The sequence below is a fragment of the Pogona vitticeps genome, chromosome 5 (assembly GCF_051106095.1).
Source record: "Pogona vitticeps strain Pit_001003342236 chromosome 5, PviZW2.1, whole genome shotgun sequence".
Taxonomy (NCBI): Eukaryota; Metazoa; Chordata; class Lepidosauria; order Squamata; family Agamidae; genus Pogona; species Pogona vitticeps.
The window spans coordinates 89078574-89106127 of record NC_135787.1 but is presented as its reverse complement, the minus strand read 5'-3'; the positions used below and the strand labels follow the sequence as shown (position 1 = coordinate 89106127).

The following is a 27554-nucleotide window of genomic DNA, read 5'->3' as shown; positions in this document are numbered from 1 at the left end:
TTAAAATGTCAAGTGTCTGTGATGTAAAAAATGAGACAAAGATAAATCATTTCAGAACTTTTTCCACATTTAATGAGACCTGTGAACTGTACAACTCAGTTGAACAACAAACTGAAATCTTTTAGGTGGAGGGAAGTAAAAATAAAAAACTGAAATAATATGGTTGCATATGTGTGCACACCCTTAAACTAATACTTTGTCAAAGCACCTTTTTGGGTTTGAGTCTATCTGTATGGCATATCTTGATTTGGCAATATTTGCCCACTCTTCTTTGCCAAAATGCCCCAAATCTGTCAGATTGCAAGGGTGCCTCCTGGGCACAGCCCTCTTCAGATCACCCCACAGATATTCAATCAGATTCAGGTCTGGGCTCTGTCTGGGCCATTCCAAAACATTAATCTTCTTCTGGTGAAGGCATTCCTCTGTTGATTTGGATGTATGCTTTGGGTTGTTGTCATGCTGAAAGATGGAGTTCCTCCTCATGTTCAGCTTTCTAGCAGAAGCCTGAAAGTTTTGTGCCAATATTGACTGGTATTTGGAACTGTTCATAATTCCCTCTACCCTGACTAAGGTCCCTGTCCCAGCTGAAGAAAAACAACCCCAAAACATGATGCTGCCACCACCATGTTTCACTGTGGATATGGTGTCTTTTGGTGATGTGCAATATTGTTTTTGCACCAAACATATCTTTTGGAATTATGGCTGAAAAGTTCAAGCTTGGTTTCATCAGACCATAACACTTTTTCCCACGTGCTTTTGGGAGACTTCAGGTGTGTTACTGCAAAATTTAGCCAGGCTTGGATGTTTTTCTTCATAAGAAAAGGCTTCCATCTTGCCAGTCTACCCCATAGTGCAGACATATGAAGAATACGGGAGATTGTTGTCACATGTACCACACAGCCAGTACTTGCTAGATATTCCTGCAGCTCCTTTAATGTTGCTGTAGGCCTCTTGGCAGCCTCCCTGACCAGTTTTATTCTAGTATTTTCATCACTTTTGCAGGGACATCCAGTTCTTGGTAATGTCATTGTTGTGCCATATTTTCTCCACTTGATGATGATTGTCTTCACTGTGTTCCATGGTATATCTAATGCCTTGGACACTCTTTTATACCCTTCTCCTGATACCTTTTGAACAATGAGATCCCTTTGGTGCTTCGAAAGCTCTCTGTGGACCATGGCTTCTGCTGTAGGATGTGACTAAGAACATGTCAGGAAAGACCTACTAGCATAGCTGATCTTTATTTGGGATTCCTCAGAGGCACTTTAAATGATGGCATAACATACTACTGCATAACAAGTACCCCCACGCACGGACACCCCCACCCACGCCCCATTCACGGACACCGACGGCAGCAGCAGCCACCCCACCGGTCCTTGGAAGAATGGTCTTCAACAAAACTGGTCCCCGGCATTAAAAAGGTTGGGGACCACTGTCCTACAGGGTACAAGCCTAGGTGCTTAAAGTAACAAAATAGCGAACTTAGGCTGTCAAAGGGAAAGCTACTAAGTATCAATCAATCAATCTCTCCCTAACACAGAAAAAAAAGGTCCCTTATAAAATGAGGCTTATCTATCTGAATCTGTGAGAAAACAGATGAACCATGCCTTCTAAGAGAGGGAAATAGTTAACAATGGAGGTATCTGATGGACAAGGGTTATCTCATGCAGAGGAAAACCCTGAAGTAGATGGGCAATATAAGCCTCATGAGGAGGATACCTTAGGGGGGAAAGGTGTTACAATCCTCCTAGAATTTCAAATATTCCAAAAATGGAAATTACAAATGGAAATGAAATTGAAAGCATTAGTGATCAAAGATGAGCAAGAGGCCAGTCAAACGTCCTTTGAGCAGAGAAAAAGAAATAGGGGCTGGGACTGAGGAAAAAGCTTTACAGTTCAAAGCTGAGGTGGAAAATTTTAATGATCGTGAAAGAAAGATAAAGCCTAAAAATATTTGGGGGGCCAGCAAAATAGCTGACCATATCACAGAAATAAAGCATCCAAGATACTCTGAGGTAAAATTTGGAGGGAAAGCTCGGGATGACAGAGAGAAAGAACCCAGAGAGTACCTCAAAGATCAACAGGCAGTTGGAAGCCATTTTAGAGGCAAGCCCTCAGAGCAGAGCCAGCAGAGATATAAAAACTGGGAAGGAAAGGGAGATAAGTCACCAAGTTTTGAACAAAAAGTTTCTAGATCCTGTTTTGGCTGTGGAGAAAAAGGATACTTCATAGCTCAATGTGCTAAGAATAGAGAGTTTGGGCAACAAAAAGGGAATCTGAATTAACCTCAGAAAGTATACTGCATACAGCAGAATGAGGCACACACAGGGCCAGTTGAAGCGGGTGCCATAGCAACCCCAGTTACTGCTAGAGCAGAGAGCCCAGAACAACAAGAACAACAACTCCCAATAGCTAAAATTCTCCATTGTTATTTGGTTGAAAGTAACCAGGAGCATTAAATGTGCTGGGGATATTTATATAAATGAGACCAAAAATCTAGCTCTAAAAGACTCGTGCTCTCAGGTGACGCTATGCCATCCAGAAATAATCCCTCCAGAATATATATTGAAATATGAAAGCCTAACAGTCAAAGGAACTGGGGCTGAGATAATTACATTACCAGTGGCAAAAATACCGGTAAAATAACAAGGGTGGACTGGGTGGTGGAAAACAGGAATTACAAATCAACTACCAGCTCCATGCCTAATAGGGATAGATCTCTCTGAATATGTCAAGAGTGTTTTAGTGAATACTTGCTTCCAGAAAGAAAATAAAGAAATATCTGAGGAAAAACATGAATTCCCTAATGAACTAATAAGAGGGAATGATGAGATAGCTGATTTAGTAACCATGAGGAATCCAAATGAGAGTACATTTAAAAAGGAACAAAAAGCAGATTCTACCTTGGAACAATGCTTTAAAATGGTTAGCGAAAGTCCAGTAATCCCCAAGAACCCAGAGAGGTACTTTCCAAGAGCCTCATGGCGCAGTGGTTAAACTGATGTACTACAGCTAAAACTGTGTCCATGACTCGGGGTTCAATCCCAGGTAGACAACTGAAGGTTGTCTCAGCATTCTATCCTTCCAAGGTTGGTAAAATGAGTACCCAGCTTGCTGGGGGGCAATGTGTAGACTGCATAATTAGCTTGTAAACCACCCAGAGAGTGCTTGAAGTGCTATGGGGCAGTATATAAGCAGCACACTTTGCTTTGCAGAAAAAGGCCTTTTATGTAGGGAGATCTTAATAAATCCCAGGAGGGGAGGGGGAAACCTTCATAAACAACTAATAATCCCTTCTAAATACAGACAGAAAATAAGGAAAAAAGGACACACAGACCCCTTTTCTGGTCATTTAGGCGTTACAAGAACTAATGGACTGGTGGAGAAATTTAACGGAACACTTATGTGTATGATTAGGGCATACACTGAGGGAAACCCAATGATTGGGACCACAGATTACAGCAATTACTGTATGCTTATAGATCTGTACCCCAGGAAAGCACTGGGTTCAGTCATTTCAAACTGTTGTTTGGATGGAAGGTGCGGGGACCCCTAGATTTACTCTGTTAGAGAGACAGTTGGAGATGTGGAATGGCAGTTAGGGTTTAGGAGAGAGAAGGAGAGGGTTAGTGAATTGAGCTGAGAGTGTTAGGAGAGGGAATTGAGAAGGTTAAAATATTGAACAAGCAGGAATGAGTTATAATGACTATAAGAGAGATATTGATTATAAGTTTGTAGTACAGTGGTGCCTCGCTTAACGGCGATAAACCGTTCCAGGAAAATCGCCATTAAGCAAAAACAACATAAAGTAAAAAACCAACAACACTGAAACGCATTGTAACCCCTTCAATGCATTCCAATGGGGTCAAAACTCACCGTCCAGCGAAGATCCTCCATAGGGTAGCCATTTTCGCTGCCTGTCTTGCAAGGAATCCATCCCAAAAAAGCAGCAGGGAGCCATTTTGTTTACCCGGTGGCCATTTTGAAACAGCCGATCAGCTGTATTAAAATCGTCGTTTTGCGAAGAAGCGGTTCCCGAAGCAGAGAACCAATCATCGCAAAGCGAGAAACCCCCATTTAGATCATCGTTTGGTGATCGCAATTGCGATTGCAAAAAGCTCATTATAATCGGTTTCGTCGTAATGTGGGGCAATCGTAAAGCGAGGCACGACTTTAGTTTGGAATAAAAGTGACTGCCTACATGATCCAATCCGTGTTAAAACCTGATACAGCTCATATGTGATTTACCTTTATGATTTACTTGACAATAAAAGAATGTTTGTTAATTAAACCTCTGAGTCCTAAGTTCAATAACCCTTAGTGTTGGCAGCACATGTGTATAACATAATTGATATTAGGAGAATACCTGGTGGCAGCTAGAAGAGAAAAGGGGTGTGATCCTTTGTGAGGGCCAAATAAAAAGGGTCAATAAGGTTTACCGCCACACCAGGTAAAGAGAATATCTCTTTGTGTCAGTACCTTGGTCAGAAATGCATATTTTTGTCTTTTTTGCCACATAGCCACATGGCACATGTTTTAGCACTCTAACCTCTATTCCTTTAATTTTAAGCTTGCTATCTCTACTCATTTTCAATAATTTGTCTTTATTGTTTTTTTCAGGAATTTAACATTCACTTCCCTGTAACCTATTTTTTTCTTGTATATCTAGTACTCAGTCTGTAGACTTTTAGTATTGGTTGTTGAAATTCTTCAGGGTTCATTTCAATTTGTGGGGCTAATTCATGACTTAGTACATTCTCTAAGTCTTTGGCTTCTTCCTCTTGAATATTTTGAAGTCTTAGATAATATGATGCGTGCCATTTCCAAGTACATCAGGCATTTCAGGGGGAGGGGTGGAGCTACAGCAGCAAGAGCAGAGGGAAACCCAGGGCTCTTGTGGAAAACCTCTGTAATCTCTGGCTTGCAGACACCCACCAGAAATGAAAAGGGGGCAAGGCATTAAAGGAGAGCAAAGCCTTGATGTGCAGGAGGGCTGGGAGACCCCAAATCTCAGACAGAAATCTGATTTTTGTGAGATTCTTCTTTCTTAAGCACAAGGACTGGAAGATGCCATGATGGCAAGGTAGCTGCAAACTTTGCCACGGAGGGGTGTAGATACAGATACAATGTCTTAGACCTCTAGACTGTGAGTAACTGACCTTTGAGCCTTTATAAGCTGCACAGATTGATTTTGCTTTGACTATTTTACTGTGCCTGCGTTTGGAGCCTGGTGTGCTTGTTTAACAAGCAGCTGGTTGCAGAAGAAAGCTGAGACCAGCCAGGGAGCAGAAAAGGAGCTTTGTTTTCGCAATAACCATAAATAAAGTAATAAAGTAATAAAAGAGTATTTAAAGGAAGGACAGCAAATGAAAGGTCTGCCTTGGATTTATATTGAAATCCTCCTATCATTTTCAGATTATATCCCATTACAGCTTTTCCCTCTCTTTTGTTGACTATCAGGTCTACTCCATTCCTTCTACAGGATTCTTGCCCACAATAGTAGATATGATAATCATCTGAACTGAATTTGCCCATTCCTGTCCATTTTAGTTCATTGATGCCCAGGATACATCCCAGGTTCCTATGCAGTTTTTTTTTTTGCAGCATTGGACTTTCCTTTCACTTCCAGGCACATCCACAGCTGAGCGTCCTTTCGGCTTTGGCCCAACCACTTCATTAGCTCTGGAGCTACTTGTATTTGTCCTCCGTTCTTCCTCAGTAGAGTGTTGGACACCTTCTGATCTGAGTGGCCCATCTTCGAGTGTCATATCTTTTAGCCTTTTGTTTCTCTTCATGGGGTATTCTTGGCAAAGGTACTGGAGTGGCTTGCCAATTCCTACTCCAGGTGGATTGCGTTTAGTTGGAACTCTCCACTGTGACCTATCCATCTTGGGTGTCCCTGCACAGCATAGCCCATAGCTTCTCTGAGTTACTCAAGCCCCTTTGCCACAACAAGGCAGCAATCCATGAAGAGGAGCAGTAATATTAAAGCCTGCTAAAAATCTGTTGGATATGGAAGCATACTTAAAACAATTTGAGGAAATAACAGAATTGAGTATAAATTGGAGGAAGTCTAAATGTATATTACTAAATTACAATCAAAGAAAAAGGTGTGCATGAAAAATAAAACTGAGGAGACATTTAAATATTCTATCAATGTTTAGGGGTAAGTCATAACATGGGAAACTCAGGATATAATTAAAATGAACTTGGAGAGACTGAAGAAAAAGATAAATGATCAAATAAAGGAATATAAAATATTAAAGATTTTGTAGTTCAGCAGAATAGCAATATGCAAAATGAAAATTGTCCCCAAATTAATTTTTTTACTCTAGATGCTAAAGATAACAGAAAAACAATTGAAGGAATGGCAGATTTTGATAAATAAATTTTATAATGGAAATAAAGGAGCTAAGGTAAATAAGGAACTATGGTACATTTCATCAAAAGAGGGAGGCTTAGGCATACCCAACATTTAGCTATACTTTACAGCAAATCAATTAAGAGATGTTCCAGATATTCTATTAAACAATAAAAATTTGATATGAACAGAATTTGAAGGGGGGAATTATGACAGCTTGGAGTATGTCTTTTAAAGAAAGAATATATAATATAGCCAACTCCTTCATGAAAATTTTGCTAGAAAGCTGGAGAACTTATAGAAGAGTATTGAGTCCACCTATTCCCCCTGACCCAGGTGGTCGATATACAAAATTTCATAGAAAAACTTAATAAAGCAACAGTGTTAATAAAAGGTGATGGAATACAGTAGTACCTTGGTTTACAAAATTAATTAGTTCTACGGGATGTTACATAAAGTGAAAAATTTGTAAATCAAAGTGTGGGTTGCCATAGGAACAGGGGCAGCTCTATAAATCTTCAAGCACATCCCGGGGAAACTTCCTTCGCATACGCAAAAAACCCCGTAAACCAAGGCATTATTTTCAACAGATTTCTGTTCATAAACCGAAAATTACGTTAACTGAGGTGTTCATAAACTGAGGTACTACTGTAAAAGGATTAAGGAATGGGTGGAAAGGATACAAGATAAAGAGCAAATAAGAGAAGAGGGGATCTCATGGTTACACAAATGCCAACTGGGCAAATGGACAAAAGACTAGAAAAGGAAGGAAAGAAAGGTAAGAAGATTGATGGAGTTTGGGGAATATATAGAAAAAAAGACAGAAAGGGAATACAATAAAAATAGGAAAGGTATTGTAAGTGAAATATATTAAAACTGGTAATGGCAGAATATGAAACACCTATGATAAAAGATTTGTGCCAGGAGGATCTGGGTAAAGAAATCAAAGAGGAAAAATGGAGCAAGATGTGAAATAAAAGAATAATGAAAAGTATGTCAGTAAGAATTAAAGAAAACTGTTACAAAGTAATATGGAAATTGTATTTAATACCTGTTAAATTAAATATACATTTTTAAATGATCATCTTTATGTTAGAGGTGTAAGAAAAAGAAAGGGACGTGTATGCATATGTGTGGTTTTGTGAAATTAGAAAAAAAATAGAGCTTGGTTTTTAATGAAATAAGATATATAATAGGAATTGATATACAATTGTCTCCTATAGTTGCCTTATTGAACATTGTTAATGAAAAACAAGAGAAGAGGGAAGGAAATAAGGTAATTGCCATAATGGTAACTATGGCAAGATTAATAACTGCAAAAAAATTGGAAAAGGGACAATCAGATCAATATGGAGGAATGGTACAGAGAAACGTGGGATGTTGCAATTAATGATAAATTGAATTCTGATATGAAAATTAAAAGAGGTATGTTAAAAAATTATGATTTTAGAGAAAGATGGAATCCATTTCTGGAACATGTTCTGATTAAAAGGAAAAGAATGAAAGAACTAAAAGAAGAACTATGTATTTCTGGAGAGATATGGGTTCACTTGAATTGTAAAGTTAAAGTATTGGAAACTAGTCCCAAAGGGGAAGGTGGCACAGTTGGAGGGGAAATGTAAAATAATGATAATGTACAGATAAGTGTAAGATCAGTGAAATTAAGGTGTGTTGTAGTTTATATTTGAGAATTATCTTTTTGTGTGTCTGTTTGTTATATAAATAATTAAAAAAAAACTGACAAGCCTCAAGAGTGTGTTTCTTTACAGGGAAATCCAAATTGGAAGGGTGTTGCTAAAATCCAGTGTTCATCAGATACAAATGTAATTTTTCAAAAGAAATTTCCATTTGGCACTCAGTTCAGTTTAGGTCAAACATCATCAGTTATTCATACTACCCATAAGCTACTCAGGGTAAGTCACAGGAAAAAGGTGTGAGTATTGTTGGTGTTTCCTGATGACCAGAAGACTAAAATATTGTTTTCCCTTTTTTGTGTGTTATCTTTTTTCTTATTGTAAAAATACTATCACAGTGTTTCATAACTATACTCTTTTCACCAAGGAGGACATTTGATAATAAACACTACACATCTAATGTTATTGTTCTGAATAGATATATTTCTGTTTCCATCTTCATTTCTTTCACTTGATTAATTGCTCTCTCTCTCTCTCTCTATCCCACTCTCTCTCTCTCTTTCTTTCTCTCTCTCTCTCTCTCCCCCCAAAAACAAAAATACATGTGAAAATGAGCATACATTTAAACTCATCCATGCATGTAGTTTTCTGGTACAGCTGAAAAACATTCATACCAATGATTCAGCTGAATGTGCAGCAAGGATCTGAGCCATCAGTACCAAAAAAGGTGTGTTTTCATCAATAGTTTGCTTTGGGGTTTGACTGCTATTATACTGAATATATTCTGTGTCAATTCATCACGTCACCAATTAATTTTAGGAAACCAAAAAAGAATTTTTTTCGTTTAAAAAATAGATGAAAATTGCCCATGTCACATAACTGTTTCAAGTAATTAGCAAAATGGTATGATATATAACTTTGCAAAATGGAATAACACTTAAAAAGCCCCATCCTTGTTTCTCTTATATAATGTGACCATAGCACAGGAAAAATCTGTAAGTACAAATGATTCCATCATATTTCAACAGAAACAGAACAAAGTATGAATAATTTACTATAAGGCATTGCCATACCTGCTATGAAAAGGACAAAAGCTTCTTGTAAGGAAAAATTAACCAAAACCAATACAAAAACACATTTTAAACTAAGTTTAAAAGCTACTATAAATGCATAGAAAAAGGTTTCCATTTCAAGCAAGGCACTGAATTATAACCAATAAAGAACAGAAGATAATGGGTACTGGCACCACAGTGAACACATGAGAAGAAGCAAAATATTGAGGGTTAGGATCAAGTTAAGCCATTGCCATCTGAGGCCAACAAACTCTTGTTTTAAGTTAACAAGCATGCTACTAACCCTAAAGTATATATAAAAATAATATCAAAACTAGTTATTCCAAAAATCTGTCATTCCTCCTATAGCATGTGGGTCAACAAATTAAGTCCCTTCCTCTGCTAACATGTGTCCATGCTTTTCTCTCTTTTATTCCAGTTCCTCCCACTACACTACCCAAAAATAATGCTTGTCAGGTATCATAAAAGCGAGCTTCCTAAGAAACTGCTTTTACACGTAACAGAGAGGGGTCCAGGATGAACAGTTCCTACTCAGGTAAAACCGGGTCCTTTAATTTTACCCTAGGCAACTTTTCCACCCTTTCTCCCAAGTCTGCTATGATTTTTAAATAAAAAACTTCTAGTCATTCTAGAAGATTTACTCCTCTTTATCTTATATGTGGGACCCTAAAGTGGTAGCACGCGGGTGGCCTGATTAAATAAATCAATTTTAAATTAGCCAATTAACTAGAGTAGCTTGACGGTCTATTCAAGAAGCCAACGTACAGACAAACAGCCTTTTTATATTTTATTATAAAACTAGAGATTAATACTAAATGAATTTAGATAAGCCAATCTTTACACAAATAATCATTTCCAAATTACCCCAGCCGTTACCAACAAACATTTCCTCTATAAAAACGAAATTAACAACCAATCTAACTACATTTTAGAACAGAGATCTGTCTTACTGTCAGTTCCAAAAATAAAATTCATTTGGAGTTTTTCTCTGACGTTCATTCCTCTGGGCAGGAATTCTCTTGCTGCGTTCGGGCAGACGTCCAGGCTGTCTCACCATCCATCTTCTCCTCCTTCTCTCTTCTCCCATCTTTCTTAAATTAACAAGTTATGTCCTTGTCCGTCGGAGTTCAGATAAGATAAAACTCTTCTTGACTTTTTTTTTCTTTAGCTGGAGAAGAACTGACCTTGTACATTTTTTCTCTCTAATTAGCACCTGGACACAAGCGGATTTCTAGCTTTTTCGTTGCTGCTCTTAAATAAATCCTATGATATACATCTCTATTCTATTTTCATAATCAAATTCATGACATCAGGGATTGGTATCAACATGATGGGAGAAAAGTAGGCAGAATAGCATTGCTCATATAATAATAGTGTACAGCTCACAAATCACATTCTACAAGGTAATTCAAAAAATGAGGACAGCTCAAACCAAAATTTATAAATTTGAAACTGGACTTTGAATCAGCACTCAATGTGGCACAACTAGAGAAAACAGTCTTCTCTTGCTCTCTTCCAAATTAAGGGAGTTTAGATAAAGCGTTTTCAACTTACACTTTTTAAAAACAAAACTATTTTACAAACATCTTATTCAAAAATAGGCAGCTCCAAACAAGTTCAGATTTAAAATAGCTCATATAAATTGAAAAGACCAGTCTTGGACATCTTTAAAGAGAACTGTTGATTTTTAAAATTTTTAAATAATTTAGGCTGTAGAGGCTGAAATATTACTCCTCAAAAACAACTTTCAAATGGGAGGAACAGCATTTTGCTATACTACTGAGCATGAACGGCACAGGCTTACTAGGTAAATACAATGTATAGTATGAATGAGGGGGAATTGCAGGCCAATAGAAGTTTGCATCCTTTATGAAAGGAGTAAAACAAAACAAAACAAAAAAGGTTTCTTTTAAAGAAAGTAATGGAGTGACCATTCTCCAGAAAGGGGAATATTTTATCATGTATAATCAGGGAATTTGCATTTAATTTTTAAAGCATATCAAAGTATTTCCATACTTTATACCTTAGGAAAACAGATAGCAGTTGTTTTGTTTTAGCACTTTCAGAAAATATTCTCTCAGGATGTTTGAGACCAAACAGACTCCTTACATAAATTTTCAAGGGGATAATCAACTCCACATTTGGAGCAATCTGAATTTTTCATCCTGTCAATCAGGATGCAGTTAGATGACTCTTAACTAACATTTTAGCTAACTTTAATCTTTAAAAGTTAAATGTTTTAATTTTTTAATCCGTTCCTAGCCAAACAGACATATGGGATTCATCCTTGCAAAAGGGTTCTGTATCTGCTTGTAAAAATGCAAACACTTTAAGAAACAATAAACAATAATAATCATGTGCCATCAAATCAATTCAGTGTTTCCCAGGTAGCAAATACTTAGAAGTAGTTCATCATTCTGTTCTTCTGTGAGTGCCCTAGGACTCTGCAGCCAGATACTTTAACCACTAAGATAGTCAGAGAGGTTTAAGACTTCTTCTTCATCATCTTCTTCTTCTTCTTCTTCTTCTTCTTCTTCTTCTTCTTCTTCTTCTTCTTCTTCTTCTTCTTCTTTTATTATTATTATTATTATTATTATTATTATTATTATTATTGTTGTTGTTGTTGTTGTTGTTGTTGTTGTTGTTGTTGTTGTTGTTGTTGTTGTTGTTGTTGTTGTTGTTGTTGTTGTTAATCATCATCATCATCATCATCCTTTCCTTTCCTTTCATTTCATTTCATTTTTATACTGCCAGAATAAATAAACACTTGATTTGATCTAGGATCCATTGGTTTAGCTCAGCACCAGATTTCAAATAAATTAATTTTTCTTATCAGCTGCCTATCTTTCATACCCATACATGGTGATCAGAAATACAAGAGGGTGAATGATTTTTGCATTGGTCTCCAGTGACACTTATCTTTTGTATCTTCTTCATTGCTGCCCTTCTGAGTCTCAGTCTGATTTCTTGGCTACAGTCTCAATTTGGATTGATGATTGAACCAAGGTATATAAAATCTCTAGCTATTTCAATTTCTTCACTGTGAAGTCTAAAGTTTTGTAGTTCTTCTGTACTCATGATTTCTATCTTAACATTCTACTGCAGTCCTGCTTTAGCACTTTCTTCTTTCACTTTCCCTGTCATTTCAAGTCACTGCTGCATTCTTCCAGTAAAATGGTACATCTACATGATGATGATGATGATGATGATGATGATGATGATGATGATGATGATGATGATGATGATGATGATGATTCCCATCTTCCAGCCAAGGTTACCCTGGGGGGTTTACAACAAGGTAAACAGTAACAATGACAAAATGAACAAAAGTATACAACAATTATCAAATAAAATGTGAGAAATGCAAAACAATAAATACATTGTAAACCATCATGAGATAAAATGAAATGAAAATAAAGTAAAAATAGAAACATGTTTCTTCCATCAATTTTCACTCCTTCTTTATCAGAATCTAGTCTGGCTATTCATCTGAGATATTCTGCATATAGAGTGAACAGATAAGGGGTTAAAATGCACCCTTGTCTGATACCTTTGTCTACAGGAAACCATACTGTCTCTCCAGATTCTGTCCTAATAGTAGCATCTTGGCCACAATAAAACAGGACAATTACATGCTGATGCACACCTGTTTCTTCAAAGGCAGCCCCATGTAGAGCGCATTGCAGTAATCTATACGGGATGTTACCAGCGCGTGTGTAACTGTCATGAGACTCCGCTCGTCCAGGTAGGGCCGTAGTTGGTATAATTTCCGCAGCTGAAGGAAGGCGCCCCTGGCCACTGAGTCCACCTGGGCTTCCAGAGTTAGATTGGGGTCCAGGAGCACCCCCAAGCTGCAGACCCTGTCCCTTAGGGGGAGTGTAACCCCATTCAGGGCAGGGAAATGGCCCTCCAGCCTGTCCGGTGAAGCACCCACTAACAGCACTTCCGTCTTGTCTGGATTGAGTTTCAATTTATTAACCCTCATCCAGTCCATTATCAGGTCCAGACACGAGTTCAGCACAGAAACTGCCTCACCTGGATTGGTGGAAAACGAGAGGTAGAGCTGAGTACCGTCAGCATATTGCTGACTCCTCAGCCTAAACCTCCTGATGACCTCTTCCAGCGGTTTCATATAGATGTTAAATAGCATGGGGGACAGTATTGAGCCCTGAGGAACCCCATGACATAAACGCCATGGGACAGAGCAACTGTCCCCCAGCACCACCCTCTGGACACGGTCAGGCAGGAAGGAGTGGAACCACCGTAAAGTGGTGCTCCCAACTCCCAACCCAGCCAGCCTATCCAGAAGGACACCATGGTCGCTGGTGTTGAAAGACGCTGAGAGGTCCAGGAGTATCAACAGGGTCACACTCCCCCTGTCTCTCTCCCGGCAAAGGTCATCATACAGGCCGACCAAGGCAGTCTCCATACCAAAACCCGGCCTGAAACCTGATTGAAATGGATCCAGAAAATCCATTTCATCCAGCAGTGCCTGGAGTTGCCCAGCCACAACCCAGTCCAACACTTTACCCGAATAAGGGAGGTTCGCCACTGGTCGGTAGTTAACCACCAGCCTTGGGTCCAGGTTAGGCTTTTTAAGGAGTGGACAAATTCCCGCCTCTTTCAAGGTGGTAGGGACCACTCCCTCTCCCAAAGAGGCGTTCACGACCTCCTGGACCCAGGTACGAACCCCCTGGCCGATCTTCCAATTAGCCAAGATGGGTAAGGGTCGGGCGGAGTGGTGGTAAAACGGACAGATCCAAGCACCCTGTCCACATCCTCAGGTCTCAGTAATTGAAACTCATGCATTAATACTTGACCTAAGCACAGCACACTGGACACATCCTCTGATTCTACAGTAACAGTGGAGTCCAACCCACTGCGAATCTGAGTGATTTTTCCCTCAAAGTGGATGGCAAACTCATCACAGCGAGCTGATGAGCAGTCCAGGACCTCCATCGGATTTCCTGGTTGAAGAAGAACCCAGTTGGGAGAGGGGAACACCACACTCCTCTCCCACCCAGGTCTCAGTAATGCACGCCAGGTCAGCACCCTCATCCAGAATTACATCATAGATGAGGGCAGTCTTATTTTGTACTGACTTGGCGGTCATCCACAGCACTATGTGGCTTGAGGGTTTGCTGATATGGTCACTGTGATGAAGTGTATTTTTCTAATTAGAGATGGGTTATGTAGTCATGTTTTAACCATAGAGAAATCCATTTTGAGTCTGACACAGGCTAAGTTCTGGAAAATTACTAGTAGTTATTTTCAGCTTCATGTCGCCATGCTTATCGCTGCAGCTGGAGAGAAAAACACAGCAGAGTCAAAATATTTCTAACCTGAATTATAAACAATTCTTTGGTGTTGGTGAGAAAGTAGGGCGTACCCTATGCTAATTCCTTCCTCGTGATTGGTCAAGTATGTCAGGAAGGGGCAGGTTGGAGAAATTTACAAGAAGTTGAAAAAAAAGGACTCTAGAGAGAGAGAAGGAGAGAGAAGAGAGTTTTGGGTATCTGAAAACATGGCGTTGAATATCTTTGATCCAGACGAAGGAACCTGATTTAACAATATGGACTGCGTAAGAATATCGTTTGTTTTCCTTAGTTTATAGTTTAGATTTTGTTTTGTTTCAATAGTTAACTTTTATAGAAGGTGCTGAAACATTATGCTGTTGCTTAGAAATGAAATTATAGAGAAATGTTTTCTTTGTTCACCTAAATAAACTCATGTTGTTTAATAATTGGCCTTTCTAGTCCTTTGAACAGAACAGTTTCCCTATAGATAATGAATTTGGCCTTACGTTACCAAAATTGAGTCATTGAACAGTAAAGCTACGGTATTAAGTGGTTTCTTTTTAGTAAAATCGAAACAGCCTTAAATACAGGTTGTCCAAGAGTTCATGTCCCAGAACTGTGTTTGACTCAAGCAGTTCACTTCAATCGGGAGTGAAGGAAGCCTGGATTTTCCTGTTTCGTGGTTTTTGATCTCATTTATGAGACCAATTACTGACAGTCACCTGATACCATCTGGTTGGGGGTAGGACTAGAAGAGGGGATAGATGTAGGATATCTAACCTCTCTTCTCCTAAGTGGGCATGTTCTACCCCCACCACCATTCTTTCCCCTACTCAGCACCACCTGAATGGCTGCCCTCTCCAACACCCTCCCTCCTTCCTGTTCCCTCAAATCCACTGTGGGTCTCTCTTAATTGATGGCAATTAATAATCACAATTTAAAAATAAGTAAAAAATAAAACCCTTCTAAAGCCCCTTCTCTTCCCCACCCCCAGCCATGTGGCTGATGTTGAGAGGGGGTGAGGCAGCCAGGAGCAGCAGGGCCCAGTCCTGCAATGACAGAGACTGAGCCAGCTCTCTTGAAAAGGAGCTGGTAGCCAACAGGGGCCCAACCACAGTCTCACTGCCTCTCACACAGTGAGCTGTGGCCAGCAGATGGTCTTCGGCTCCTCCTGAGTACAGGCATGCTGGTCCTTGGAAGGACTGATTCGAGGGTAACTATACAAAATTTGGTGGCAATGATATATTGGCTGAGCTCTCTGAGATCTAAGATGGGACAGAGACTGCTGTGTTTCTGGGGACGGTGAAATAATGAGGTTCAGATTTGACTCTGTTGGGTGAAGCAACTATGGAGGAGTTGCTAGAGGCAACAGAGTGCTGGAGACTGGGAGGAGAGGATGTAAGACAATCTACTTGTTCATTCCATTCCGGTGATTGAGAACAAGGTTGATGGGATGGGAATCCATCACCATCAGACAGTGAGCCAACAGAAATTAAGTCACAGGATTCCGGAGGCTGTTGAGGAATGACTGTGGATGTTTTAGATTTGTGCTGTTTGGAACTCTTAGGTAGTGATGGTTCTGGAGCCGAAGAGGCTTCGGTGGACAGTTGTCATTTAGCAGAGGACTTCAATGTTGAATGTTTAGCTTTTTAGTCTTTAGAGATCTTTGACGAATTCGATGGGGCATCCGAGTGAGATGGTGTGGCTGATGAATATTGTTTTGTTGATTCTGAGATGGCTTTTTCCTTAGCTTTGGCCTGAGAGGTGGTTTACAAGCAGGCGGAGCCATTTTTGCCAGTTGGAGGGATTGCTCCCAAAGACGGAGCTTAAGTCTCGAAAGGCGAGAGCGGAGGTCTCCGCATTTAAAGTTTTTACAGTGGGGGCAAGAGGACTTAGCGTGTCCATCAGAAAGTGGTATTTTGTTGTCACAGACCACACAGTGTTTAAACGGACCCAAAGGGGCCATTAATAGGGGAAGAAACAGTTTAAGAAAAAAAATAAACAGGATGGGGTGTGTGTGCTGTGGCCAAAGGCCAAGCAAAAACGAAGGAAAACCCCCCAATAACGATTGTATATAAGAGCTATCAATAAAATAAACAATATAAAATAAACTGTATGAAAAGAAAAGGAATCAAGAGTAAGACTCTCGTTTTCAACTCACAGAAGCAAGAATCACAACATGGCGATTGAAAGAAACTGGAGGGAGAGTCTTGGTGCCAAAGTACTTATCAGGGGGGAGGGGCTTATTCTAATGTGGTTTTTTTGCTACTGCAGAAGCTCTAGAATCTTTCAATGAGGCTCCGCGCAGGCGCGGATCACCCAGAGTGTGATTCAGAGAGGCCACAAAGAAGAACACTGAGTTTCATGAAAAAGTAAACAATGATGCTTACGTTATGTGGAAAATAACAAAGGGAAAAAATTGAATGTCCTTTGTTTTGCTGCTTGAGTTACATTTGCCTAAAATGTAAAATACCACAAAATACATGTGGAAACCTGTGTAAAACAAAAGAGCACAACAACCTATTGTAAAATAGAAGCTTTTAAAAAACAGCGTAAAAGGATAAAAAAATGAATGTTATTTTAAGTTTGCTTCTTCATAAGCAAGTAGAAAAGGGGGGGAAATGATATTTGTTTTATGAAGTTGCAGCCTTATATCAAATAGTTAGCAATTCCTTAAGTTAGTGTGGCAACAATGAGGAGTATAAATTCATATAATATTCTGCAGTATTTATGGGGAAACATTTTAAATGTAAAATCATATAACAGGATGTACTGCCCAAATATGTTTTTAAGGAAGTTATTCCAAGTGGAGACATTTTCCCAGCTGAGGGCTATCTCAACAGGCAGATGAGTTGGCACACAGCTGTCTGGACAAGCTGCCATTGCATACCCAAGGGAACACAACTCTTTGAAGGTCCATATTCCTGAGAGAGATAAAGCTCTGTGTCATTATGTTTTGACTTAAAACATCAAAAATATTTAAATAAAGTCAGGTGGTACTGAAACAAGATCTTACAGAAATGATAAAGAAAGCGGCAGAAATTGACATTTTATCAGAAGTAATGAAGGACTGTCCATTACAAAAGACAACAAAAAGATGGGACTTCTTTCATAAATGGTTAGAGTCATCAGATAGTGCTCGAATAACATAGATCCAAATGTGAACTAAAATATGGAAGGCAGAAAATAGTAGAATAGCTGAGCTTGAATCTTAATACAGTATTGCAATATGAATAGAATGGATGTGAGGTTTTCTCTTTTAGAGAAAATGTTTTTCTCTGTGTTACTAACATGCTTAGTGCTAAGTAATGCTTTTTGATTGTATACCTTTTTTACTTTTAAAAGTTAGATACTTTTTCATGCCTGTCATCGAAAACTATAAGGCTTTTGGCTTTTTATAATTTTGTTCTTAAGAACTTTGAAATGTTATGGAGATGTACTCTCTGCCATTATAAGCTATGACCTCCTGTGTTTTAATGCTTTTGTATTTTTGGTTCAAATATAAGTATGTTCTTGGTCAGGACTTTGCATAGCTATAAGCTTACAACCAAGGTCTCTTTTCTGACTTAAGTATTTGTTCAAAGCTTAAGATCAGTTTATATGGATTTTTAAGTATTTTAAGCCTATTATTTTTGCATGTCTTTATAACTTTTGGATTTAAGCATATGTGCCTATGGTTTTTCTTCATAAGTGTAAGACTGTCTTTGATAATTTTTTACTTTGCTACATTTAAGCATGGAACCTGGAAATGATGTAAATAAATAGGACGTGTATAGAATTAACAAGTTCTGGAGTGGCCTGGAATTATTGCAACAATGAAGACACTTATAATGATGAGTTTTCAAACAGCTTGTGACTGATTATTTGGTGTTGTACTGGTATTAACCCTCTACAGGGATAATGTCAGCTATGGCACATCATGGAATCTGTTCTCTTTGCCTGGAACATCTGTAAATCTTACAGGACTCCTAAGGGAGTCAATAGTCCAAATCAACACCTGACAATACAACCAGATGTCAAGCCATACTCTTGACCACTCAATAGTACTGCATTTTCACTAAATGGGCTGATATAAAAATGTCATAAATACAAAATTTTTGTGTAAGTGCTATAAATGTTACATGCACACAAGTGCTTTAGACTTATGATTCTTTGATGAAGTAACCTTCAAGAATTCCTCTCATTAACAGCTCAGCTTTTATGAGCTCAAGCCTTATTGTAACTTACTTAATTGAATGAATCCATCTCATATTTGGTCTTCCTCTTTTCTTACAGCCTTCAACTTTTCCTAGATTATTGTCTCTTCCAGTGAGTCTTGTTTTCTCATGATATGTCCAAAATAAGATAGCACACATTTAGTTATTTTAGCTTCTAGAGAGAATTCAGAATTGATTTGTCCTGCCACACACTTACTGTCCTCCAATACCATGTTTCAAATGTATCTCTTCACCACCACCACAACTGGCTTTCTTCACTGTGAAGCTTTCAAAACTGTACTGTGGGCACTGTTTTGTTTTCCATATTTGTTGCCATATTTTTGTTCTGTCTCTGTACCTTGGAAGAACTCAATTAGTATCACATCCACTCCTGGTGATTATTGCTTCCAAATGCCTTGAGAGTGGATATCACAAAATTCTTTTAAAATCATGGGATTCTCATCACAGGATTCTTCGTATTGTATAGTTCTTCAATACATAATTTCCAATTTCCCTTTACTTTATCCTGGTGAGATAATATTTTTGCTTGTTGATCTTTTAGCATGTCCAATCTATGTTTAAATTCAATTATTCAGAAAAAAATCCAGTTCATGAATATGGGAGATTGTGTTTCTTAACACATGATTCAAAAAGCCAGGAAATGATCCAATGTTGCTGTAAAATATTGTACCCACTTTGCCTGCAGGAAAAAGGATGCTAAGCTTTACATGGCAATGGGCAGCCTGAATGTTGACAACACCAATGGCAGCAGTCAAGATGGTCTACAGAATACCCTCTTCTGCTCACTACCATTCACACTTCTTGAAAAACAGTTCGGACAATTGCTTTGTGTTTCACTGAGAAGTGGTTAACTGATGAAAAAAGAAGTCAGCTTCTGGAATTTTCACTTGCATAGTGTCACTTTGTGAATGGTAGTGGTGCTTGGGGGACTCGTGTTCAACACCTTGACTATTAGCTTGTGTAGTGTCTCAGGGTTCCATGATTCCGCATATAATTTCACTCTACATGAAAAACATAAAAGAAGCTGTCTAGAATTTTATGATCTGATGTGTGATGATGATACCCAGCTCCATCTGCTTTTTAAGGTCTTCCCAGAGGCCCTTCTTTCAGTTTCTCAGGCCCCATTGTGTGGTCCCTCCAGCCCCACCCACATTTCACAGTAAAACTTAGAAGTATGCCATTTCAGGCCTCATTTAATCTGGACTCAGCCGTTTTCAGAAACTGGAAGTGACCAGCCTGTCACTTCCTATTTCTGACTAGCCAGGGTACATGTGTTGTATTGAAATGGCAAATGGCTCTCGCCATTGGGAGAGAAGCAGTCCACACAAAACTGGGGGAGGGAGGAAAACAAGGGTTCCCAACCTTCAGAGGTTGCCTGGCCTGTTATAAAACACATTCAAACAATCAGAAATTGTATATTTGTCAAAGATATCCATAAGCATACGAGGTACATATATTATTCATCATTCTTTGGCTTACTTCTTTCCAGTGATCATTTGACTTGAAACATCCTTAGAAATGTTGTATGTCAAGAAGTTATGAAATCTTCCATGGCCATGTAATTGGCACAAACCTTAATGTTTTCTTTATTAGTCAGTTCAGGAGTGGGAAGCTTTGGGCTCTCCATGTGTATTGGAGTTATAAGACCTGTAATTCTCTACCACTAGCCATACTGGGAGGGGATTCTTGGAGCTAGAGTCTGTGATAAGCTTGGTTATGAAAGTTCATAAAATGGTTTATTGATGGGATTTGTAATCACAAAGTTAGCCAAAATGAATTCATCTGGTTTCTGTGTGTGAGTTGAGAGTGGAAATTTCCAAAGTTGATTCCTAGCTGTACATCTGTACTGTCCAGCATAGTCTTATCACGTAACTAAGCAACCTGGCTAGTACAGAGTAAGGAAGACTAAACAACTTTCCCTGAGCCTCATGGGAACAAGAAAGGAGGAGATTCTACCATGAGGGAGACGGAAGATGGATGCCAACATACAGGACTCGGCATGGACTATCTAATCCAAAGGACAGTAAGCCTGAGTTCTTCCTATTGAGAAAGGTTACTCTGGATTTTCCAGAAGCCTGATGGAATGTTGTTTTGATGATGGACACTAGGACTTGTAGTTTGTTTTAAGATGTAATTTTTCCTGAAGCCGGAGGGGAGGTCCGCCCCCCCTTTTCTTTTTTGTTAGCTAGATGTTTTATTATTTTCATTTGTTTCAGAGGAATTCTATCTCCTATCAATGGGGATGGGATTGGAAATTGTAAATATGCTTTGCTATGCTTTGCTTAAACTGATTTCTCTCAGAACTATATTTTTCTAATAAAAGTAAATATGCTTAAGAGCCGGAAGTTAGCTTCTTGAATAGACACAAGCTGTTACAAATAATTGGCTTATCTAAATTGATGCATTTTACAAGGCCACGTAACTTAACGCTACCAATTTGGGTCCAACTGATTTATGAGTGCTAGAAGGATGGAATTCCCTGGTACTCACGTGTGTGGCTTGGTTCTCAATGAAATCGGCCAGACTTGGTGCCAGAGTAAATTTTAGCTACCCTAAGGCAAAACCTACGGATCCAGTTTGCCTGGTAAAGGAGCGATTTACTTTGGAACCTCTCTGCCCGTGGCTGAGCAATTTCTTAGGAAATTGACTTTGCTGGCAGAGTCAAAACATTGGACTCAACTGATCTGGTGTTCATGCAAGAATAACTGCTGTTTTCATACAGGAATTTTAATCTGATAAAACAGAAAACACATAATAACTGTAAAGTTATTTTCATTAGTAGAATTTCAACTAAGAGAATACTGCAGATCCTATGGTGAAATTGGCGGTGGTGGTGGTGCTGAGTAACCACACACTGGGGCCTGAGAGACTGAGAGAAGGACCTCCTGTATTATCTTAAATAACTGATGCAGTTAGGTGTCATCAGCATACTGGTGGTACCAGACCACAAAATTCTGGACAGGCTCTTTCAGTTTTTTCATGTAGTTGTGAAATAGTATGGGGAATCATGGAACCCTCAGATAGGTGGTTTGGAGATGATTCTGTGTAAATATCATGTGGATCCAAGATCCATAGATCAGTGGTTTAGGTCTCTGGCTGTGAAGCAAGAGATTTGGAGATCAATTCCAGAATTCCCTGCAGTGTCAGGGACAGGACTTGATAATCCATAGGATCCCTTCCCACTTTACAGTTCCAAAGTTGTCATTGGTATTGGTATTGGAATTGTCTGTGCCTCAGTTTGGTGCTTTGTGTTTTTGTTTTTGTTGTTGTTGTTGTTGTTGTTGTTGTTTTTGCACCAATGCAAAGCCAGGCATTCAGGGACCCACGATTTTTGTGGTGCAGTCTGTAGACACAGATGGGCCTTATGATATGATAGTGGTTTGGGGATGATCCTATGTAAAAATTACATGGATCCATGAGGATCCGTATTTTGGATGCATGTTTTTGCATGACCGCAAAGCCCTGTGCTGAAGGATCCACAATTTCTGCATTTCAGTATGTGGGCACAGATGGGGCCTATGACTGGACAGTGGTTTGGCTATTATCTACCATAAAACACATGTGGAGCCATGAGCATCCCTATGTTGGATCCATGTTTTTACACCACTGCAAAGTCATGTGCTGAGGGATCCATGATTCCTGTGATATAGTTTGTCAGTACAGATCAGCCCTATGAGTGGACATTATTGGGGGACAATCCTACAGAACAATCATGTGGAGATGAGAATCTTTGACTTACACTGGTGTTTTGCACCACTGCAAAGCCATGAGCTGGGGACCCATGATTTCTGTGTTGTAGTCTGTTGACACAGATGGAGCCTAGGTTTAGAGAGTGGTTTGAAGGTGATCCTGTGTAAAAATCATGTAAACTTATCAGGATCTGTGCATCAGATCTATCTTTTTGCACCACTGGGCAGTCATGATTTTTATGGTGTAACCTATGAGCACAAATGGGGCTTATGAGTGAGCAGTAGTCTGGGACAATCCTGCAGAAAAATCATGTGGATCCATGAGCTGACTAATATTGATGGTCTGCACCATTGCAAACCCATGTGCTGAAGGAAACTGGTTTGAGGGTGAGCCTGTGGAAAAATCATGTGGATCTATGAGAATCCATGTTTCAGATGAATGCTTTTGCAGCACTGCCAAGCCATGTACTTGGGGACAAACTCTATATAGGCCATTAGAACAAATAACAGGGACCAAGATTGGTTCCAATTTCTTTTTCATTTTACATATTTATACTTGATCTTGTTGCAGTGATACATAATATCAAAATCATCATGATTGCTTTATTATGGTTGTAATTTAAACGGAAATCAGATCTGCAAGATGAAATTCAATTTACTTTATCTAAATGTCTATAAATCAAGACGAATATAAAGGAAGCATGTTTTGTGTTTTGTTTTGTTTTTGCTTTTAAACCTGAACCGAATAGTTCCTGAGTTCAAACTCTGCTATATCTTGAGATTATGAAGAGAATGCACAAGAATCATACACACCAGCACTAAGTTGGGCTTCCTAGCTATGCCTGAAAACATGGTGTGCAGCAAATGCAAACTGGTTGCACTGTTGAAAAAAACCTGAATGAACTGGAGCACCAAATGGACAGAACTCTTGAGCATCAGCAAGCAAGGGAGGCACTGGAGGTGGAAGAACAGCAAGACAAAGCAGAGGAGGAGAATGCTGAAGAGAGAACAAACATAGTGGAGAAAGCACCATGGGAAAGGGTCACAGGAGCAACAGTGTTTCATTGTGATGACATAAACAACATCCTATGTTCAAATGCAGTACAATCTATCACACGAAGACATATTCAATGCTATGTTTATTCAAACATACAGTGGTACCTCAGTTTATGAACGCCTCGGTTAACATAATTTTCGGTTTACAAATTTTTTGCATTATGTAACGTCCTCTAGAATGCATTAAATTCGTAAACTGAGGTACGCCTGTATTCTAGTTCCATCACTGTCCAAAGAAGTTATCAAGGTTAAGGTAAAAACAGCCTGCGGGTCAAGCTGTTTGGCAGTTGGAACTCCCCATTCTTAGTATGCCCAGCTTATTCAGCTTTGTTATGAATTTACTCCTATAAAGGCATGCATTTATCTCTATCATATTTGAGATGGCCTGATTTGAGTCACTGAGTTCCAGCCAGGCTCCAGTTCTGCATAACTTTCTTTTTTAATAAACCTCTTTCTATATTTTCCGACATATAATGTGTGTTGGGTTGCTTTTTCCCTTCTCTCTCTCTCTCTCTCTCTCTCTCTCTCTAACAGGTGTTAATTTGGAACCCTGCCAGAGAACCTAAACATGAATATTTCTTAAAACAAACTGATACTTTTTATAAATGACCTGGTTTCTAAGTGCCTGAGGACAATTTAGTATTTTTGTTAAGACAGATTAGATCTCCAAAGAAAGGCACCCTTCATCTAGATTTGCTTCTAGCCTTCAGATCAAGATCGATGTACACTCTGCTTCCCCCCTTATCTCTCATATCAGCTTCCTCAGCAGTTATATGGGGTATCACCTTATTATTTCTAACAGGTTTCCCACTACAAACATTCAAAATAACTCCCCAACTATTTATCAGGAGCCTTGTAGTGCAGTGGCTAAAGTGCTGCATTGCAGCCAAAGCTGTGCTCATGACCCAGGGTTCTATCCTGGTTAGTCAGCTCAAGGTTGCCTCAGCCTTCCACCCTTCTGAGGTTGGCAAATTGAGTACCCATAGCTGACTGGGGGGGGGGGACAATGTGTAGCCTGCATAATTAACTTGTAAATGGCCCAGAGAGTTCTTTAAGCACAAAGGGGCAGTATATAAGCAGCAAGCTTTGATTTTTTTTGCTTTCCTTTCTTAGCACATCGGCTTCCATCAAGACTTTACCAACTATCATCATGTTACCAACTGTATGCATTAGCCTGTAATCTGCCTAACAAAGGAAAGTCCTATAGCAATTGCAATAGTAATTCGGCACATTTATTATGATTGCTTATTTTATTTTACCACTTTCTGAAGTAAAGAGTTTGGTGTTTTGATTGTGTATGTCTGCAATATAGGTCCATGTGACGTTCCACCCAGTGTTCCCATTTTGTTTCTCCCAAACCAAGGTTCACTCTCTGGATACGTTTCATCTTTCTTCTGCTGCCACCATGGTGAATATCTCTCACCCACACTGCACAATATATGCATCAGACACGTGCTGCCAATATAACTTATTTATTTATCTTTTGGTATTTAAATCACAGGTGTTCTTTTATCATTGTAGGATCTCTCATTAAATTTTGTAGTTGATTACACATTTGTTTATTCAGGTGTTGTATTTACTTATTCACATTAACCAACTCATTAATAATCTTTGACTATCTCTATATCTCGACGATTCAATTTATCTCTTTCACAACTCTCGTTCTCATTCTCTCTCCACTCTCCAACTCTTCTGTTCTCCTCTCTAACTCTCCATCAACTCCTCTTTCTTTTCTCTCTCTCTCTCTCAATGTCTCCCTCTCTCTGTCTCCTTGACTCTACCCCTCCTGTCTTCTCAAGGCTCCTGCACTTGTGCTTCAGCTATTATAGACAGGAGTGATGTGGGCATTCCATCACAGTCAATTTACATCCCCATTTCTTGCAGAGCTTTCCTACTGTTTGACAGAGCTTACTCGAAAGTAAATGTATCTGGTATTACAGCAATAAGTGTTCCTGCCTGACAATACAGCAAAAGCAACTTCCGGCTTGACACTGCAACGAGACAGCAGAAGAAAGACAAAGCTCCGTTGGCTGAATTCCAACCTGTTTGGGAAACCCCCCCCCCCCAAGGGTTTAAACCACCCCAAAGAGGTGGTGAAATGGGGAGAAGCCTTTTGATTATGGTGGAATGGTGGTTACCCACGTTTGATCCAGGAAATTCCCCAATCAACCAGCAGATGGAAACAAGCAGCTGAACTAGCTCACTTGCAAGTCATTGGCAGCGGGAATGAAGTGATAAATCAGCCTAATTAACATTGTGCTACCACTGGGTGAGAAACATTTTTTAAACTGTGTTCATTTACTATCCTTGGATGAAACAATTCCTAGAGCAGAAATAGTGTCTCATAGCTCTTCATCACCGATTGAGCTGGAGAGAGGAGGAGACACAGGGAGATGCAAGGAAAATAAATTGGACCTTAACTAGATATTTATACTTAAAGGAAGGATGTTTGGTATTAATTTATCAATGTAAACCTAAGAATGTATTCGCGAAGGCTTTCACGGCCGGGATCTAATGGTTGTTGTGGGTTTTTTGGGCTCTTTGGCTGTGTTCTGAAGGTTGTTCTTCCTAACATTTTGCCAGTCTCTGTGGCCGGCATCTTCAGAGGACAGAGTGTTGTCCTCTGAAGATGCCGGCCACAGAGACTGGCAAAACGTTAGGAAGAACAACATTCAGAACATGGCCAAAGAGCCCAAAAAACCCACAACAACCATTAAACCTGAGAATCTTTCTCCTGAAAACATTACATTTCCTATTACTTTCCTCTATATCTTTGCACTGTTCATTTAAGGCCGTCTTGTCTCTCCTTGCTATTCTTTGGAAATCTGCATTCAATTCTCTGTAGCTTTCCCTATATCCCTTGCATTTTGTTTCCCTTCTCTTCTCTGCTATTTGTAAGGCCTCGTTGGACAGCCACTTTGCTTTCTTGCATTTCTTTTCCTTTGAGATGATTTTTGTTGCTGCCTCCTGTACAATGTTATGAGCCTCCATCCATAGTTCTTCAGGCACTCTGTCCACCAAATCGAGTTCCTTAAATTTGTTCTTCACTTCCACTGTGTATTCATAAGGGGTTTGGTTTAGATTATACCTGAATAACCCAGTGTTTTTTTTCTACTTTCTTCTTTTTAAGCTTGAATTTTGCTATAAGAAGCTGATGATCAGAGCCACAATCATCCCCAGGTCTTGTTTTTGCTGACTGTATAGAGCTTCTCCATCTTTGGCTGCATAGAACATAATCAATCTGATTTCGGTATTGCCCATCTGGTGATGTCCATGTGTAGAGTTGCCTCTTGTGTTGTTAGAAAAGAGTGTTCGTGATGACCAGCTTGTTCTCTTGAGAAAACTCTATTACCCTTTACCCTGCTTCATTCTGAACTTCAAGACCAAACATACCTGTTGTTCCTTTTATCTCTTGACTCCCTACTTTAGCATTCCAGTCCCCTAGAATGAGAAGAACATCTTTCTTTGGTGTCAGTTCTAGAAGGTGTTGTAAGTCTTCATAGAATTGGTCAGTTTCAGCCTCTTCAGCATCGGTGGCTGGTGCATAAACTTGGATTCATGTGATGTTGAAAGGTCTGCCTTAGATTCATATTGAAATCATTCTATCATTTTTGAGATTGTATCCCAGTACAGCTTTCCCCACTCCTTTTTTTTTTTTTACTATGAGGGCTACTCCATTTCTTCTATGGGATTTTTGCCCACAACAGTAGATATGATAATAGTCTGAAGTGAATTTGCCCATTCCCGTCCATTTTAGTTCACTGACACCCAGGATGTCAATGTTGATTCTCACCATCTCCTGTTTTACCACATCCAGCTTACCAAGGTTCATAGATCTTACATTCCAGGTTCCTATGCAGTATTTTTCTTTGCAGCATCAAACTTTCCTTTCACTTCCAGGCTAAGCATACTTCACAGTAATCTTGCCAGTTTTTAAGCCATTAAAATCTACAATTACATCTTATATCTTCTTTCTTATAATTTTAACCCATTCATGTTCTCATTTCTCATCCAGTTATACAAAGGTTCCCATTTTTTCCTAGCTTCAACAATTTCTTTATCTTTTAATATTTCAGTTAAAATATCCATGTCTGCTGCTTCAAAAAATATTTTTATTAGCTCCTGGATTGTATCACAGGATACGTAAGAAAGACAACGCCTATGCATAATTCTAGCTTAGTATGTTTTCTAGTGATATTTTTCTTATGTATCCTGTGACTCCATAGT

The 27554-nt window shown here is 39.2% G+C and overlaps 2 protein-coding genes across 7 annotated transcripts in view; one reads left to right on the top strand and one right to left on the bottom strand.

Moving 5' to 3' along the window:
- Window positions 1–27554, bottom strand: part of LDB2 (LIM domain binding 2) — a 343436-nt gene that overhangs the window by 296599 nt on the left and 19283 nt on the right. The window lies entirely within an intron of this gene.
- The window catches only part of LOC140707481 (uncharacterized), a 51829-nt gene that overhangs the window by 9222 nt on the left and 15053 nt on the right, over window positions 1–27554 (top strand). Inside the window, exons 1-2 of one of the 5 annotated variants that reach the window (XR_013545545.1) lie at window positions 20525–20605; window positions 24691–24735. The exons of 2 other annotated variants lie outside the window; for them this stretch is intronic. Coding sequence is in view for 1 of the 3 variants with exons in the window: in XM_078394065.1 (XP_078250191.1) it covers window positions 20540–20605 (66 nt within the window). In the remaining 2 variants the exon portion in view is untranslated. Of the gene's footprint in view, window positions 1–20291; window positions 20606–24690; window positions 24736–27554 lie in introns of those variants that run through there. 2 more of the 5 variants (XM_078394065.1, XR_013545544.1) reach the window with 2 other exon arrangements.